Source organism: Mya arenaria, chromosome 8 (assembly GCF_026914265.1).
Source record: "Mya arenaria isolate MELC-2E11 chromosome 8, ASM2691426v1".
NCBI lineage: Eukaryota > Metazoa > Mollusca > Bivalvia > Myida > Myidae > Mya > Mya arenaria.
Window position 1 is genome coordinate 60,500,240 of NC_069129.1, and position 19,056 is coordinate 60,519,295.

The 19,056-nt window shown below is 35.1% G+C and overlaps 2 protein-coding genes across 2 annotated transcripts; both read left to right on the forward strand.

Annotated features, from left to right (window-relative positions):
* The first annotated feature begins 8,964 nt into the window (after nt 1-8,964).
* On the forward strand, nt 8,965-11,767 carry LOC128243059 (uncharacterized). The gene is made up of 2 exons (XM_052960554.1): nt 8,965-8,992; nt 9,264-11,767. The coding sequence occupies exon 2, from the start codon at nt 9,486-9,488 to the stop codon at nt 10,059-10,061; it is 576 nt and encodes a 191-aa protein (XP_052816514.1). The 5' UTR covers nt 8,965-8,992; nt 9,264-9,485; the 3' UTR covers nt 10,062-11,767.
* Nucleotides 11,768-12,915: 1,148 nt separating this feature from the next.
* Nucleotides 12,916-18,112, forward strand: LOC128243056 (ileal sodium/bile acid cotransporter-like). Its single transcript, XM_052960552.1, has 3 exons — nt 12,916-13,796; nt 14,548-14,719; nt 15,085-18,112. Exons 1-3 carry the CDS (start codon nt 13,170-13,172, stop codon nt 15,762-15,764), a joined length of 1,479 nt encoding a protein of 492 aa, XP_052816512.1. The 5' UTR covers nt 12,916-13,169; the 3' UTR covers nt 15,765-18,112.
* The last annotated feature ends 944 nt before the right edge of the window (nt 18,113-19,056 follow it).

Sequence of the window (19,056 nt, forward strand, 5' to 3'; positions counted from 1 at the left end):
AATATACGTAAAATACTGAAACTGCGCCGTTGCCATCTCCAAATATACATCAATATAGGGATATTGTCTGACCCGTCCCATGTCAGATATACGTCAAAATACTGAAACTGCGCAGTCCCCGTCTCCAAATATACATCAATATAGGGATATTGTCTGAACAGTCCCATGTCAAATATACGTCAAAATACTGAAACTGCGCAGTTCCCATCTCCAAATATACATCAATATAGGGATATTGTCTGAACCGTCCCATGTCAAATATACGTCAAAATACTGAAACTGCGCCGTTGCCATCTCCAAATATACATCAATATAGGGATATTGTCTGAACCGTCCCATGTCAGATATACGTCAAAATACTGAAACTGCGCCGTTGCCATCTCCAAATATACATCAATAAAGGGATATTGTCTGAACCGTCCCATGTCAGATATACGTCAAAATACTGAAACTGCGCCGTTGCCATCTCCAAATATGCATCAATAAAGGGATATTGTCTGAACCGTCCCATGTCAGATATACGCCAAAATACTGAAACTGCGCAGTTCCCATCTCCAAATATGCATCAATAAAGGGATATTGTCTGAACCGTCCCATGTCAGATATACGCCAAAATACTGAAACTGCGCAGTCCCCATTCCCAAATATACATTAAAATGGCGATATTATCTGAACAGTTCCATGTAAAATAAACGTCAAAATACTGAAACTGTGCAGTCCCCGTCTCCAAATATACATCAATATAGGGATATTGTCTGAACCGTCCCATGTCAGATATACGCCAAAATACTGAAACTGCGCAGTTCCCATCTCCAAATATGCATCAATAAAGGGATATTGTCTGAACCGTCCCATGTCAGATTTACGCCAAAATACTGAAACTGCGCAGTCCCCATTCCCAAATATACATCAAAATGGCGATATTATCTGAACAGTTCCATGTAAAATAAACGTCAAAATACTGAAACTGCGCAGTCCCCATTCCCAAATATACATCAATATAGGGATATTGTCTGAACCGTCCCATGTCAGAAATACGTCAAAATACTGAAACTGCGCCGTTGCCATCTCCAAATATACATCAATATAGGGATATTGTCTGAACCGTCCCATGTCAGATATACGCCAAAATACTGAAACTGCGCAGTTGCCATCTCCAAATATACATCAATATAGGGATATTGTCTGAACCGTCCCATGTCAGATATACGTCAAAATACTGAAACTGCGCCGTTGCCATCTCCAAATATACATCAATATAGGGATATTGTCTGAACAGTCCCATGTCAGATATACGTCAAAATACTGAAACTGCGCAGTCCCCGTCTCCAAATATACATCAATATAGGGATATTGTCTGAACAGTCCCATGTCAGATATACGCCAAAATACTGAAACTGTGCAGTCCCCATCACCAGATATACATCAATATAAGGATATTGTCTGAACAATCCCATGTCAGATATACGTCAAAATACTGAAACTGCGCAGTCCCCGTCTCCAAATATACATCAATAAAGGGATATTGTCTGAACCGTCCCATGTCAGATATACGCCAAAATACTGAAACTGTGCAGTCCCCGTCTCCAAATATACATCAATAATGGGATATTGTCTGACCCGTCCCATGTCAAATATACGCCAAAATACTGAAACTGTGCAGTCCCCGTCTCCAAATATACATCAATAAAGGGATATTGTCTGAACCGTCCCATGTCAGATATACGCCAAAATACTGAAACTGTGCAGTCCCCGTCTCCAAATATACATCAATATAGGGATATTGTCTGAACCGTCCCATGTCAGATATACGCCAAAATACTGAAACTGTGCAGTCCCCGTCTCCAAATATGCATCAATATAGGGATATTGTCTGAACCGTCACATGTCAGATATACGTCAAAATACTGAAACTGTGCAGTCCCCGTCTCTAAATATACATCAATATAGGGATATTGTCTGAACAGTCCCATGTCAGATATACGCCAAAATACTGAAACTGCGCCGTTACCATCTCCAAATATACATCAATATAAGGATATTGTCTGAACCGTCCCATGTCAGATATACGCCAAAATACTGAAACTGCGCCGTTACCATCCCCAAATATACATCAATATAGGAATATTGTCTGGCCCGTTTCCGATGTATAAATACACATCAATACTCTGATATTGTCCGTAATATAGACACAAACACTATCTGTGATACAGAAAGTGACAATATATGTCATAAAGATACTGACATTGCCGTAAAGCATCAGTGATGTGAAATTGTCTATAGCGACTGTTAAGTAATAAAAAACGACTTACACCCACCAATTATAATGAATAACCAACACACATCCTCTCTCAACATCAGAACTTAATATCTTACCGCCTTATCTATATAATTATTGTGTTCATCTATACTTTTCAGAAATACTTTACTTTAAAAGACAACCAAACTGACGGTTATGGGTGGAGTTAAACACGCTACCCCCCCCCCCCCCCCCCCCCCCCCCCACACACACACAATGATCAGTGTACCGTTGTTTTACCGTGCACATTTTAAGTTTGGACCACCGATTAACATATTTTCGCACTTAGTGCCCCTGATTGACTTAGGAACTTAAGTTATAGTTTTAGGGCACACTGTGAGCTGTTAAAGTTTTAGGGTAAGCTGGGGTTTTCACTAATAACGTCAATACCCTTTTTCATTAAACTGCATACTTCAAACAGTTGTTCAGGACTATCACACAATTATGTTGCTTTACTCCATATTATCATAAATACAAATTATGGCCCTTGATCGACATAGAAACACTGGTTAAAGTTTAAGGGCAAGTTTGGATCACTGCCAAGGTCACTGTTACTAAAAAAGTGCTTAGTAGTGAATAACTTTAGTTAGGGTTGACTTATTGCACCCGAACTTGGTATATAGTAAGAGTTTATAGAGACCTTTCATGGGATTGTGATTATGGCTCCATTCGTCATGGTCAAGGTCACTGTTACTAACAGAAAAATGATAAGCACTGAATACATTTAGTTAAGTTGACACATTGTGACCAAACTGGGTATATAGGAGAAGTTTATGGAGACCTTTCATGGGATCGCTTTTTGACGCTCCTAGGATCAAGGTCACTATTACTAAAAATAGAAAAACGGTTGGAACTGAATGACTTAAGTTAGGGTTGACATATTGCGACCAAAAATTGTATATAGGAAGAATTTATTGAAACCTTTAATGGGATTGCGAATGGGTCTCCTAGGGTCAAAGCCAAGGGCACTGTTATTTAAAATAGATATCCGTTTGGTACTAAACAACTTTAGTAAGGTTTGACATATTGTGACCAAACTTGATACGAAGGAAGTGTTTATGGAGTTTTGGTCCCTAGGGTCGAGATCAAGGTCACTGTTAATGAAATTAGAAGAAAAGAAAACAATGTTAACTGAATCTCACGACGAGGACTGAAGTTTTTCAGTTAGTTATTGAAAACTTTTTTTTTAATTTGTCTTTAACAGGCACATATTACATCATTATTGTATTCATTTCTAAGACAAAGCGGGTATAGTAAAGCGTGCTATCCTACGGCAGCTCTTGTCCTCTGTTGTTATTTTGCCAAACAGTTTCCTATTGTAAACCAAACGATAATTGAAAAAAATCTATGTTTATATGTGCTATAAAAATGCTTCAAGACTTTCAATCTACTTTTTTGCGTCACAGTTTGCTTGCCATCGGCAATAAGCCGGCAATGCTGATGGCTTATTGTGTAATGTACACTTGGTAAATATTGTACTATTTTTTAGCTGCAGCTCATTTCAAAAGATACATATGTTGTTGTTTTGTTTGTAGGCGGTTTATAGACTCACAATATTTATCCATTTTTTAATGATTTTTAGAGCTCAGAAAAAGAAACTATTTTGCTCACTTATTGATTTTTCGGCCGCATTTGACTCTGTCTGGAGAGCTGGGCTTGTGGCGTAAGCTAAATCAATCTGGTTTACAAGTTAAAATCATCACAGTATGTAGAAAAAAAACATGTACAATGATATACAATCGTGCGTTTTTATCAATGGACAACTGTCTCCTATGTTCCCAAGCGTTTGTGGAGTCCGTCCGGGAGAAAATCTTTCTCCGATTTTATTTTCAATTTACCCAAATGATTTAGATGAATTCCTTAAAGAAACATGTTCAAGTGTTTCTATTGAAGTAAATGCAAATACGACATGTATGTACCTTCAATTACTTATTTCTTTGTATGCTGAGGACACTGTTCTCTTTGCAGTCAATGAATGTGATTTTCAACAAAGAATAAATTGTTTTTAAGATTACTGTAAGGGCAAATTAAATTTTAACCTCTCAAAGACTAAAATAATTGTCTTTTGTGCCAGAAATCTGAAGAAATTTAACTTTAGCATAACTACCTAGAAAAGGCGATGGTTACGAATACAAATATCTAGGTGTTTAGTTCTCGTCCTCTCGTTCTCGTAAATATTCAATAAGCCAGGCTAACAAAGCAATGCATGCTTTATTTCTTAGAATTCATAACCTAGACTTGCCTTTGGACATACAACTGAAGATGTTTTATGTTACCATTGTCCCCCTTCTAACATACGGATGTGATGTCTGGGGCTTTGAAAACCTAGATCTGTTGGAGCAACTTAATTGTATTTTTGCGCCCCATTACATATGCTAGAAAGAGTTCTCCACGTTTCATGCTCGACTCGTAACTTGGTAGATATTCTCTAAACATTATAGCTAAAACCATAATAATCAGTTACTGGAGTAAACTCGTTTCATCCCATGACTCGAAATTAAGTGTATTGACCTATAAAGACATGTTACACAGCCATAATTCAGTTTAGGCCAATTACATCAAGTCAATCCCATATTCAATTGAGTATTAACACGTTTGGCTTAACCAAACAAAAGTACCTGCAAACATGTTAGCAAACTTGAAAAATCAAAACTTGAAGACCGAATTCAGCAAACTTGTTTTGAACATTTTAATATTTCGACGAATGGTAAAATGTATTCTATGTTTACATACATTGTCGTTTATACTCAGGACCTTATGTCCTGAGTTTTAGTGAAGTGTTGAATTGTAAGAACCCGGATACCTCAAGGAAAACAATTTGTTTAAATCTTCATTTCTTTTAAGAACACCTTACAGTAATCCGTTCTCTTCCATTCCATAAATAGAACAACCAGACCGTAGCCATAAACAGCTCATCAAGTGACGTCACAATAACGTGGAAAAAGATCAACATCTTGAAATTACTTTTAAACGTAAAATTGAAACACTTGTGGCAACAATACATTTAACATATTTAACAATGTTGATTTATATTTTACGGGATCGGCTGACAAAAAACAATAACATGATCAACAATGAGCATTAGGAGCTCCTCGGCCGTTTTATCGAAAACAACCTCGGATGTATTTGGACGGTTTACATACTCAAAAAGTGGTACGTATAAGTCCGCTGCAAGTAGATCGCGAAGTAATTTTATTTAGCAGTTAAACTTTATGACTTAACTTTTGGGAAACTTAATTTTGCAATAATACACTTTGCTGGCAAACAATTTAAACTTAGATCAATAAATACAACTGTGAAACACTACATTTAATTAATGATATTATTCAAAAATTTACGAACTACTTCAACTGATGTACCGGCATACATCCGAGGTCGTTTTCGATACAAATGGCCGAGGAGCTCCGAATGTGTTATGCGATGATTCGCGATCCGAACATATCCGAAGATGTTGCGTTCATTGGCATTCGGAACTCCTCGGTCATTTTTATCGAAAACAACCTTAGATGTATATGGACGGTTTACATACTCAGATATTGGCATGTTTAAGTCCGCTGCAAGGAGTTCGCGTAATAATTTAATTTTGCAGTTAAACTTAATGACTTAACTTTTGGTAATCTTAATTATGTTTGCAATAATACACTTCACTGGCAATCAATTTAAACTTTGAACAACAAATGAAAGCCTAACTACTACATTTAATTTATGATATAATTCAAAATTTTACGAACTACTCCTACTGCTGTATCGGCATACATTCGAGGTTGTTTTCGATAACAATGGCCGAGGAGTGCCGAATGGCTCATCGGATGATAAACGCAATTGCCGAAAGGCAGTTCATTTAAGGAAAGGAAGTTGAGGTGTAAATACTAGTTTTTATTATCGTATTTTTGTTTCGATTATATTGTTACTTAATTCTATTAAGTGATTTTTTTTAAATAATTCTATTTGAACTAACCACATTTCCCTGAATAACTAATAATAATTGTTTAAACTCCAAACCTGTTGTGAAGCCCGCATTAATCCACTTTATACTTGTCTCCACATGTAGTAATAATGAGTTTTCACATGCTTTTACTTAAATGTAAACTGTGAATTATTAAAATAATAATGAGTTGAGTATAAGTCTGTATGTACTATTGACGATGTGCTGCATATATCTGCGAATATCAAACATAAATAAAATCCATGAACAGAGGTTATTATAAGATATAAACTAATGATCTTAGCAAAAAAATCATATGCTCTTGAAATTATGAATTAGTTCGTGCTGCACCTTTTTGGAGTTAAATTCACAAAACATTTTACTCAACAATAGACGAAGTAACAAATGCTCTTTGTAATAGTTAAAACATATCATAGAACGATCTCCACGATCGAACCCTTCATTGACTTTATGATTTGAAAGGTCTAAATAAATTTGATTATATCGTGTTTTCTGCAGGTATCTACTTATGTCGGCATGTCTGTAAAGTTTGGCATTAAAGTCTTAACACAAATAGTATTTAAACGTGGAACATATTGAAAGCCGTTAGGCGGTAAACGTTAACTATAATCTAAGAATTTTATAAGAATTATAATAAAAACGAACGTAAACATTCAAATATTTTCATCTCATTGACAAGTTCAGGCACTATTTTAAACTTATTATTTTAATTTCCAAGTAAATGCCATTGCTGAGCAGACTCCGTGGCAATGAGGTAAAAACTATCGGCTTGTCACTTGTGAAAAAGGAAAAAAAAATGTCGCGTGCTCATGTTGCAGTGAAGCAGTCCCCAGCCGAGCGGCTTTGATAGAGAGGCGTTATTATTTTGTTTAAATCGTGTTATAATAAGCACAAACTAAGTTATTTTTGAGGTTCTCTTCTTTTCCTGATGCCAATGATTTTGAATAAGCGATTTTGTCTTTAAAAAAATTATGTTAAAAATAATTATTATTGGAATATATATGTATAACGACAAGATCTTGACGGATTTAAAGCCCCAGTGCACCTTAGGCTAAAATAATTAGAGAAAAAAAATAGAAGTGAGTAGATAACTATGGTAAAGTCTCATATAATGTCTGATAAATTCCAGAGGTCATCACGATGCTCTGATTAAAAGAAATGTATGGGAATACCAACGATATTCCAAACTGGTCCACTGACTTACTAAATACTTAATGGGCAGATAAGAAGGCAAAGTTTGAAAGTTTTATAATTGGTCAAGGCTCATTTCGAGCATCTGACAAAACAATGCAATACAATAAACAATATTAACATTTAAACATGTTTAAAACAAAATAATAATGATAACGATAATGGGTTAAGCTCAAAGATGGAGAATGAGACATAGTATTATGATTATAAAATTATATCATGTGAACAAAGAACACCGGCATAAAATACTATCTAAACAAAAACATTATTTTTTTTACAGAATAAAGATAATCTTAACAATGTTAATTTATTTGTACTATTCATAAGCTGTTCAAATTTTAAAGTGTTTGGATGATTGTAATAATAAGAGTCAATATATTTTTTCTATCTGACTCATAACATCAAGGTTGTTAAGTGAAAAACCCTGCAGATAGGTCGCTCATGTGTTTGTAAAAAGCATTTTTGTGCATTCCGAAATAAAGTGTTGTAAATCATTAGCGGTGTTGAAACTAAGATACTAAAAGCTGGAACTCTTCAACAAATGTTGATATTTGCTCAAAGATCGTCTTTGAAGACCAAATTTCCGCGTGCTTTGTTGTTGCGTGATTGGCTGAAATACATTATCACATGATGTTATGAATGTATGCTGAAGATGTTAAAATATCGTCAACATGTTTCGAAAGCCGAAGACCCTGTGATCTAGTGAGTCTGGTGTTTGAAAATCTGTTTTTGTTTGCTTTACCGGCTTAAGAACATTATTTTTTTTTCTGTAATTTCGATATCATAGAGTAAAACAGTGATAAATATGTCTAATAACTATATTACCGGGAAAACTGTAACTTTTTAAACGCGTTCGGTTTTGCTGCATTTTGTAATTGCATGTTGATCATTCTGAGGGTTAAAATGTCAATAATGTGAAGAAAATCATTTAGATATACACACAAAATTATAATTATACATCCCTTAATAATAACGGACTTGGATGGAGAACAGCTCGTGGCTTACGGGGCTTTAATACGATTACTACTAAAGCAGACATTTGAGACAAAATTCATAAATCGATAATCGAATCGAAAAGGACAACTATAAATGATCACCGAACAGAAAATAATCGAAAGTGCACTTCCGTACTAGATTGTGATATGAAACTAAAACTTTTTATTTCAACTCATAAATTAGATATGAATATTGAATACATATAAGCCGTACACATTGAATGATAGAAAATAACTTCAAAATATAAATTGTAGTTTGAACATTTGAACACTTATTTGGATATGCATGTTTGATGTTTGACTAAAAAAGGGAATTCATACATGTATGTGGATGATATGGTTTGTGGTTCGATGAAAATCGACTATGGGTTATTATTATTGAGTATCGCCTATATTGAGCGCCAATTTGATTGTATTCGACACAATAACTACCGGGACGACTTTGCCCAAGTGTTTCAGGAAATTATTTCGAAAGCAGGATGCGTTATCAAGACAATGATTTTTACTGATTGATGTGTAGGCATATCTTGAACTGTAGTATACATATATATATTATACGCGGTATGATGTGTTTGTGTTTTTTATTTATCGTAAAGAAACAATTATATGTCAAATGCAAGTTTTTTTATTCATCATTAAAATAGTGCTTGTAAGTCACTGTAAAGACCTTATAACATGTTTTTGTCCAAAAAAAATTTGTGTGTGTGTATGTGTGTACGTGCGTGCGTGTTTGTGTGTGCGTGTGTGTGTGTGCGTGTGAATGTGTGTGCGTTCGTGCGTGCGTTTGTGTATACGAAAAACAGTTAAAACATTATAAGTATGCTTTTGTAAGTGCGTAGTCACATGAGGAAGAAAATTATGTAAATGTGAAGCTGAGATCCCTCCGTTCATTTCGCCAATATTCATCTTTGTATTGCCATTTAAATGAACTCATGTTCCGTATGAGATGTTCACAAATAACTTTATATCAACAACTGACATGGATCGTGAACATAATACATGTGTATCAAAAGTGTGATTCAAGTCAAGTTTAATATTCTTAAAATTAAGGAATATGCCTACTTCTGGTTGTACGGACATCACCAGTGTTGGAATTTCGGACGGATCTTTTGTCGTGTTCGACTGGGATAATACGCTAAAGCTTTACAACAAGGAGACAAAGTCGATCTCAAGCAGGGTGGACAGGGATGTGCTTCTGGCATGGAAGCGTGGGCGGGGGTGCCGGATGTACATTATTAGCGCCATATCCCCGTCTCGCTTAAACCTCGAGACACTCCTCATGGAAGTGGAACGGCTGGGGTTGAGAGATGTGTTTGTGGAACCGGGAGAGGGGATCGTGCTGGTTCCCGGCAGGTACGCCCGCAAAGGAGGCGTGGTCGTGTGTGGGTACGATAAGGCCGAGACATTTCTTGAGATCAGCGGATTTGGTGGAGTGGAATTCACACAAGACGATGATGAACACGCCGACGGAATATCCGCTTCGACAGCCAAAGTAGCCGATAATGTTGCACTAGAAACAAGTAAAAATCGGGTTTCAGTACCTGCCGTTTTCTTTTTTGACGACGAGGAAGTCAATGTGAATAACTTTAGTTCGATTGTGCCGGGGAGTATGTGTTATTTGGTTAAATGAATACTTAGTTACTAACCTTGGCTTATTAAAGCGAGCAACTTCGATATTCGTGTGCTGACTCAGCGACGGAAGCAGACGACCAACTCTACCTATTGTTTACATCACCATAATCAGCCCCTAAAGATCTCGTGTCCTATAGCACAGTGATAAAAAACGACTGTACCCATACATCAATAAAGCTGACTTGTATATACTATTAGTTGACAATACTTAGATGCTTTGATTTATTTGAAGTCACAGTCCTCATGGGAGTGTCATAACGAAATTGTAAGATCCGAAGGGAAGGCGGGTGTTGTAAGCGTCACGGATTTTGAATTCGTAAGCTTCAGTATAATATTTTCACTCTAAGTTTTGCATAAAATCAAAATTGATATAAATTCAAAAAAAAATGTTCAAGTATTTCGGAGGATGTTGCCTCTGCAGCCCCTCCCCCTCAAGCCACCCTTTCCTCCCTTGAATCCAGAATACCGCTCAATTTTAAATATATAATATTGCTTGATAGTCCTTTATTTTAATATACATTTAACATAATAATAATAATAATAATAATAATAATAATAATAATAATAATATACTACTACTGCTACTGCTACTGCTACTGCTGCTGCTGCTGCTGCTGCTGCTGCTGCTGCTGCTACTACTACTACTACTACTACTACTACTACTACTACTAAATCAACAAAAAAATCAATCAATCAATAAATAAATAAGCAGTACAAACATGATCTATACACTTTATCAATGGGGAACCTTAACTTCGAGCTTTACTAAATACAATGTAGTTATGCCTTTGTCTTGCTTACATCTTCTATTTAAGTCACCGTCTTGACGGAATTGTATGATTTCCTATTACCCCCATTTCATCAGTGATATTTTATGTGTAAAACATCAGACGCGATCTTGTCGCCAAAGTATATATTGCATATGCTCACATTTTATATAAGATTATAGATATCATATTATATTGAAACTGTGTTTTGCAGTAAACCTACAGTGTCACCAAATATATGATGACTTTAACACATATAGTGTAAAATAATATTATGTAAACGACCTTTCGGGACAACTCTCTGTATTGCAGTTAAATGATATATCGAAATAAATGTCAATTGTTAACTATTGACTCCATGTCTATTAAACTTAGAGAAATTCAGTCGTCTGCGTCATAAAGTCGTCTTTTTATTTTAACTACGAATACCTTCACGCATAGTTATTTATAACAGGTTTGATAATGATATATTTAACATATCTATAAAGTACGCATAGCATCATCACTCTGGTGCACGAGATTGACATTCACGTGGTAAGGTTGAAAGTTGAATCCTTCCTTTTCTTAAAGGGAACTTGCTCTTGTTTTGAAAATTAAACCTTTTTTGAATGACGAAATACGTTGTGGCAAAACATAAGGTGTGTTAGAAATTTAGATACTGGCGGCTGGAACCCTTCAAAAAATGTTGATACAAATGTATATGCTTATATATTGTCTTTTAAGTCCACGAATTTGAAAAGCATTAGAAACGCTTTGCAACATAAGACCTAAAGGTTGAGTTGTCGTGATGTTTGTGTATGAGTCCTTGTGGGCGAGTGGTTCTGTTGTCAGTTTTCTATATTTCATTGACTGTATCGGTATGGGTTTGCAATAGAATAGTTTTTATACTTAAAGTGCAGAGTTATGTGTGAAAACATTATTTTAATTTTGTTAATATTGCAAAAAAAACACAGGCACAATCAATCTAAACATTGAATAATGTTAATCATAATGTCTCCTATTGTCGTCAGCCTGTACCAAAAGTCGTCAACAACTGAATAGTTTTTATACTTACAGTGCATTTTTTTAGTTTCGGTATTAAATAGATTCAAAATAGTAACAATATATTTTCATATGCATTAATTACCGAGAAAAATGGTGCAAAAAATGAGCGATTCCCTTAAACCATCTTCGTTAGCGCCATCCCAATTTTCTTGAAAATAAATACACGACACAATTAGGTGAACATGAACAAGGGCTAAATGTAAGAACTGCATGTACACAGTGCATGGGCTTGGGCGAAAGACTATCTCAAGGCACACGGCAATGCTAACGTCTATCGTTGCGTCTTTTTGTATTTATCTGACATAATTAAATGTAGTTCATAGTTGTGGCGTAAATATTTCAGGAATTCCTTTGTTGACGACTTTTGGTACAGACTGACGACAATAGGAGACATTATGATTAACACTAGTCAGTGTTTAGATTGATTGTGTCTGTTTTTTTGCAATATTAACGAAATTAAAATTATGTTTTCACACAAATCTTTGCTGGTTGAAATGACGTACGCAATGAAACAATAAGAATGTAATGACTGTTTAAATGAGTGACGGAATGTTTACGCTCAAGCCAAGAGCAGAATGTAGCAGATTTAACTACTGGAGTTCAACAAAATTTTAAGAACATAACTTACGCTTTTAAATTTAGAGATTTTGACGTTGTTAAAACGCAAAAATGATAGTACGAAACCATAGCCCACGATTTTGTTTTACAATCTCTGGTCCGAAATGGTTCATTTAGGGTGTATTTTATAACCTTTTCTTCTCCTAAATTAAAATGAACAGTAAATTAAGTTGGTCGATTTAATTATTTAGTTAGTTATATGCTGTTGTTTTTATTTCTTTATATATATATAAATATATATATATATATATATATATATATATATATATATATATATATATATATATATATATATATATATATATATTATTTATTTAAAAAAAAAATATTTTTTTTTGGGGGGGGGGGGGTATTGAGATCGATGCCTGTTAATTAATAAAAGCAAGTCGGGCAAGAACGTTATCAATAAATTACCCAAAACATGTTTTCCTTTATATACACTCTTAAATTTAACATTAGATCATCAGTTTTATGAAGTTGACAGGTTAATGAAATCAATGTGTGTGTCATCACCATCCCATTGGAATATGAAATAAACTTGTGTACGTTATTTGCTGTCGAATCGCAAAAGCATGCGAGAGTAGCCTCCCCTGTTTTTTTGACAGTTCGTGACCAACTTTTCATGCTTCAGTGTTCTTTATGTATACAGGACACCGGATGTAATAATCACTTCAAAAATGGCTTGCCCTGTTAAAACATTTATCTTTTTTGTTCTGAATTGCCTGTTGTCATTGTACGGCAGTGTCAGTGCCAATAAAACCTCCGCTTATGGTGCTTATGGAGTGGAGGTTACATCACACCAAGAATTTCCTGTTCTGGTGATGGAAAATTATGAAAAGATGTTGTCCTTCACATTAAGGAACTTCAGAGGTGATGTTTTGGAGATAGTGCCTGTAATGGAAAATCCAGAAGTGGCAGAAATGGAAATGAATTCATCCGAGACATTGCAGCCTCACGAGACTAAAAATTTCACAGCCAAGGTCAAAGCAAAGTTTCTTGGTAGAACTAAGCTGAAATTGTTTGTCAATACTTCTCAGGTCACAGAACATGATATGTATGAAATTGCAAGCACCGGAGCAGGGGAACCCTTGGAGTGGTATGAACAGCCAGAGACGTATGAAGTCACTGTCAGTCGGGACGAGAGCCCCCTAAGCCACGCCTTCACGGGAACTGTGATCATCCTTGTGTGCCTGGCCAACATCGCCATGGGATGCAAGACTGAGCTGGCAGTGGTCAAGGAGGTGTTGAGGAGGCCAACGGGGCCTCTCACTGGCATGTTCTCACAGTTTATCCTCATGCCTATGGTAATTATTTCTTCAATGACTTGTATAATAAATTTAATAAATTACTAATTAATTACTATAATAATTGCAATAATTTTTAAAATCATTCATTTATTCATTTTTTTGTAGAAAACATACATGCATGCAACGGTACCTTAAGTATCACTAGTTTTTAGGTGATTTACAGGACAACAGTTCAAAGTTCTTCATTATCTATCATTGTTTCATATTGAATTGTCAAAGTAGAGTTTAATTTTTGTAACATATATGTGACCATTACCTAAATATAAGTCAGTCATCGAAATTAGAGCTTTGGATCAACAAGCCCGAATTATTATACTATTGCTTGGCATCAAATTTTTGAACAAGCCCTGCTTTATAAAATTCAGAATTTGAGCAAGCCCGAAATACATTTTACCAGTGCAGGGCTTGCGGGCTTGTGCTAATTTCGACCACTGTAAGTTGAGGTGTGTAAGTGGCCTGGTCACTCAGTCAGGAGAGCACTCGCCTTGTGGGCGGGAATTTCCATGTTTGTGCCCCAGTCTAGCTGTATGTTTTTATCAACCTGTGACATTTGGCTCCTAACAAGGGACCGTGAATGTATATGTACTCTATATCCTATGGTGGTTTCATTGAGATTATGCTCAACTTGTTTTATATCCTGAAATCAAACTATCCCTGTTAGCTGGAGGTCCTGCGTTTGAGCCCCAGTCTGGCTGCAAATTTCTCTCACCTTGTGACATTGTTTGATACATCTAATTCTTGATTACAGATTGCCTTAGCAGTTATCTTCGCATTCCGGTTTGACTCTGCTAATGCGCTTGGTTTCTTCGCGATGGCATGTTCCCCAGGTGGAGCGGCCAGCAATGCCTACACTTATCTCCTCGATGGGGATGTCTCCCTCAGTGTCACCATGACACTCTGCAGTACCCTTCTCTCTCTAGGTATTGGCTTTTGCTAAAAAAAACATTTAAATAGTCAAATATAGCACCAGCCCCAAAGCCTGACACTGGTTGAGTGTTTTTCATGCTTATTCATTATTTTCAATTTTAATTGCAGAGCTTGTTGTAATTCTGAACCAAGTAGAAGTCTGATTTTAATGACTTAACTGTGATAGATGCCATCAGTTTGTAAAGACTAAATTGGTGATCTTACTCTTTAGCAAAGAAACAAGGGTTTATTTCTTGATTGGTTTAATTTGATGTCTAATGAGTATTTGTTTTAAGACAAACTTGTTTTATGTGTATATCGTTATGAATAACTATATATGTTATAAATTTCTGATCCTATGCATGTGTGTGTGTTTCAGGCATGATACCACTCTGGTTGTTTACTGTTGGGTCCCATGTTCTGAACGAGACAGATGTTAAGATTCCATACACCAACATTCTCACGTCGCTGGTCGGCCTCATAATCCCTGTGGCCCTGGGTATGCTCCTGCAGTGGCGCAAGCCTAACTGGGCCAAGTATGTTGTGCGGGGGATACGTCCACTCATGGTCATCTTCTTTATATTTGTCTTCACAGTCGGTGTGTACTCCAACCTCTACATATTCACGTTAATGCGCAACAAGCCAGAGATACTCCTGGCTGGGGCCCTTGTGCCGTATGTAGGCTTCATATTCGGAGGCCTTGTTGCCATAGTAACCCGTCAGAGCTGGGAGCGAGTACGCACCATCTCCATAGAAACAGGCATCCAAAACACCGGCATTGCCATCGTCCTGTTAAAGGTGTCCCTGCCTTCTCCAGACAGCGACCTCAGCATTGTGGCTCCAATAGCCTCAGCCATCTTCACCCCGATTCCAATGCTGGTGGCCATCATCTGGTACGAGATCTACAAGCGATGCTACAAGAAGAAGAAGGAAGTCTACATTGATGACCATGAGGGAGAGAGTGATGTGGAGAGTGGAGTGGAAGGGGAGTATCACCGCCATGATAACTGCTATGTAGAGCTGAAAGAAAACAACAACTTGCATAATGGTGTGAAATAGCATTTAATAACTGTATTAACTACAACATTGATTTTACATGAAAAAAGGTTGTGAGATAAAATTGTGAATACATTTACCAGTATGTTGTTTATAAAGGCAGTGTAGTTTGTGCTTTTTATTGTATTTCAGCTGAGTGTGAATTTGTTCTGTCTGTGCATGTCTTTTACATTATAAGACTGAAACTGAAAGTATATTTACAGATAATTTCTAAGATTGTTATCCACTTAAGAAAATCATTAATAGGTCAAGTGAAGATTGCAAATTGATACTCAGAACACTTTCTACCATTTTTAAATTGGTTTATCAGTAGAAATAAACGTACAGAAATACTTTCAACTGTACTTGTACTTGCCAGTATAAGGGTGGAGGCCAATATCATAAGCTCAGACTTAAAGAAAAAGATTCCCAAAATTGATTGCAGACCGAAAAGATTGCGATCTGTTGGCTAGGTTAAAAAAGTTGAAAATACACGAAGTTTTTTAAGGTTAACCAGTATATTAAATACATGATCAGATCAGTATGGTCAGAAAACAACTGGCAGCATTTTTGTGTTCTTATTTGTGAAATTTAATTATTTCAACTTAAAACTCATTTTGCATCAAAACAGCTATTGAAATAACTTATTACTGTACATTATATAACTTTATTGCCATAAAGCTTTGCTTGAATCTGCATTGTATATGAATTTTAGCTTTTTTTACTACACTAGTTTTTGATAAGGTAGCACCAAAAGTGTATACAGACTTAGTCCTTTTGTAAAAGCTGAAATAACGGAATTCCGTTTTCAAACCACATTACAGCAATAATTGGTAGAAACTAGTGTACATATTTGGTGTGAAATGTATGTTACATCATAATTGAGAAGATATAATTTTTATTAAACACACTTGTTATCTACAACACATTTAATAGACAGTAACTTTAATTATTCAGCATCGACAACCACTGTCCAACAACCATGTTATGTGGTTAGGTTTTTAAAGCTGGACATTACAGATAAACCAAGATGATAGAGAGGGAAATTATTTAAGTGTCAGATCATAGTCCAATTCACTGAGTGAGTACCAAAAGCTATATTCAATAAGCGGTAAAGCTAGAAACAAAATATTTACTTTTGGTGTTCACAAAGTGATATTTTTTACCCGAACCCTGTGGGCTACTACTTCTTAATTTTTTGTATATTTTCATTTCTGTCTTTTTTATTTTACATACTTTAAATTTTAGTCTACAAATTTTAATTGTTATGTTTTTATTGGTATATATACAATGTATTCATGTACCATCAACTTTGTCTTTTAGTTTTGAAAACATGTCTACCAGAAGTAGTTTTTTGCTGTTATTTTCTGTTAACTATATTGTCATTGATTTGATCCAGTTTTTCTAAAGAAATACCTCAACAGATCTGCAGATAGAAGTGATCATTTTAGCTCTGATTTAGGTTGTAGCATCATTGATTTTGGAATGCTTTATATATATTTCCACTATGGACCAAATTATACATTATTTTGCGATGATATAGGGACACATTGTTGCCAAAATATTATCATTTTCTACAAATTTTAACATAATTATATTGATACAGAGCAAAACATAATTCTGAAATCAAAATAATTGTTGGTGTTTTCCCCAAGGATTTCTACACGTGCCATTCACTTAACATTCATCTTTGAATAGATCTTACTGTTTTACTTCAATCATAAACAAGCATTATTAGTTGCATTATTAGTTTAATACACCAGTAACATTAAATATAGAAGAAAAATGCTATTTGTACTCTAAGGTTTGTGCTGAGTGAGTATATTGGGGGAAAATGGTTCTACTCTAGTTGCAATAAATAATAATAGTCTGTTGCCACACCTTATTTCTTATACGGAACTAGGCATGCTTTATCAAGAAGGCCTATTCAATACACCTATTTGAACACAATTTCAGAGGATTTCTGATTTCACTAATTTGATTTCATCACAGATATCATTGCATTCATTCATTACTGAAATACATGTCCAATTAATACTGAATGAAACATGTTGAGAGAATGTTATAAAACAGCCTCTGGCATCGTGAATCATCACATTTTAATTGTAAATTATGAAGATAAGTAAAATAACTAGATCATCACCAATAATAGTTCACATGACACTAGGAAATGATAGCTAATGTCAACTAATTTGTTGCTGAATTCTGATAAATTTTAGTCAATAAACTGTTAATGGTTTAATAAGTTGTTTTAAATGTTATTGATACAGATGTTTATATACACAAAGCAATATAGTTATTTTTCAAACAGAATGTTGAGTTTTTGTTGTACAGAGTTTGTCTGTATCGTTAAAATAAATGATGTATCCAGATCCATGTTCTTGTTTTCTATTTGTTTAATACCATGAATAAATACCATGTGTCCAATTCATTGAAAACTTTAGCAGCTAATTGCATAAAACTTGAAAAGCTGACCACAGGGCATATGTAGGCTGGTTTTCACATTTAATCAGCTTACTTAAACCAAACAATTAACCAGATTTATACATTGGGCTGCAGAGTTTGTGCTCATTTGTACATCAATGGTTTCTTTGGACAAATTCTCATTTGAAGAAAAATGTATAAAGAAGTCACTTCTCTTATCCTCAGCTCAAAAATGATAAGTAAACGCCATGGATATTAAAGTCATTCAATTCTTTTAATAATTTAACAAAATATTGACAGTTAACCGTTATTGACTGACATTGAGCAGTGAGAGATTAAAATACAAGTTTTACGCTTCATTGACTCATTTACTGATTTTATAATTGCAACCATTATTTCAAACTTAGTTTTAATTAATTAATTTCCTACAGTTATTAGCCGATACCAAACAGCAACTGGAAGATGCACTTTAAACCATATTATTGCATTTTCTGGTCCTAAAATCATTCAATTTTTAATATAAACGTTATGTAGCCTTTTGGAAAATTCGAGCATTTTATGTCACATTTTCAATATCTGTTCATACTGGGAGTAGGATCCAGGTTCATAGAAGTTCTAAATTGAACTTGTGATGCTGTTCAATCTGTCTTGACTACCCCAATTTTGTCCACATGTTACAGGATTTTTTTTATTTATGTCTGACCATAAAAACTCCAACAAGGTCTTGTTCATAATTTGTAAAATCCTCTTTTTACAGCTTTTTTTATTATGAAATGAAGTGTGGCAAGTCATTAGGAATGTTTAAAATAAGAAGCTCTCAGCTTGAACCCTTAAACAAATGTTGATATATGCTCATATATTGTCTTTAAAGTCCACAATTTTGAAAAGCGTT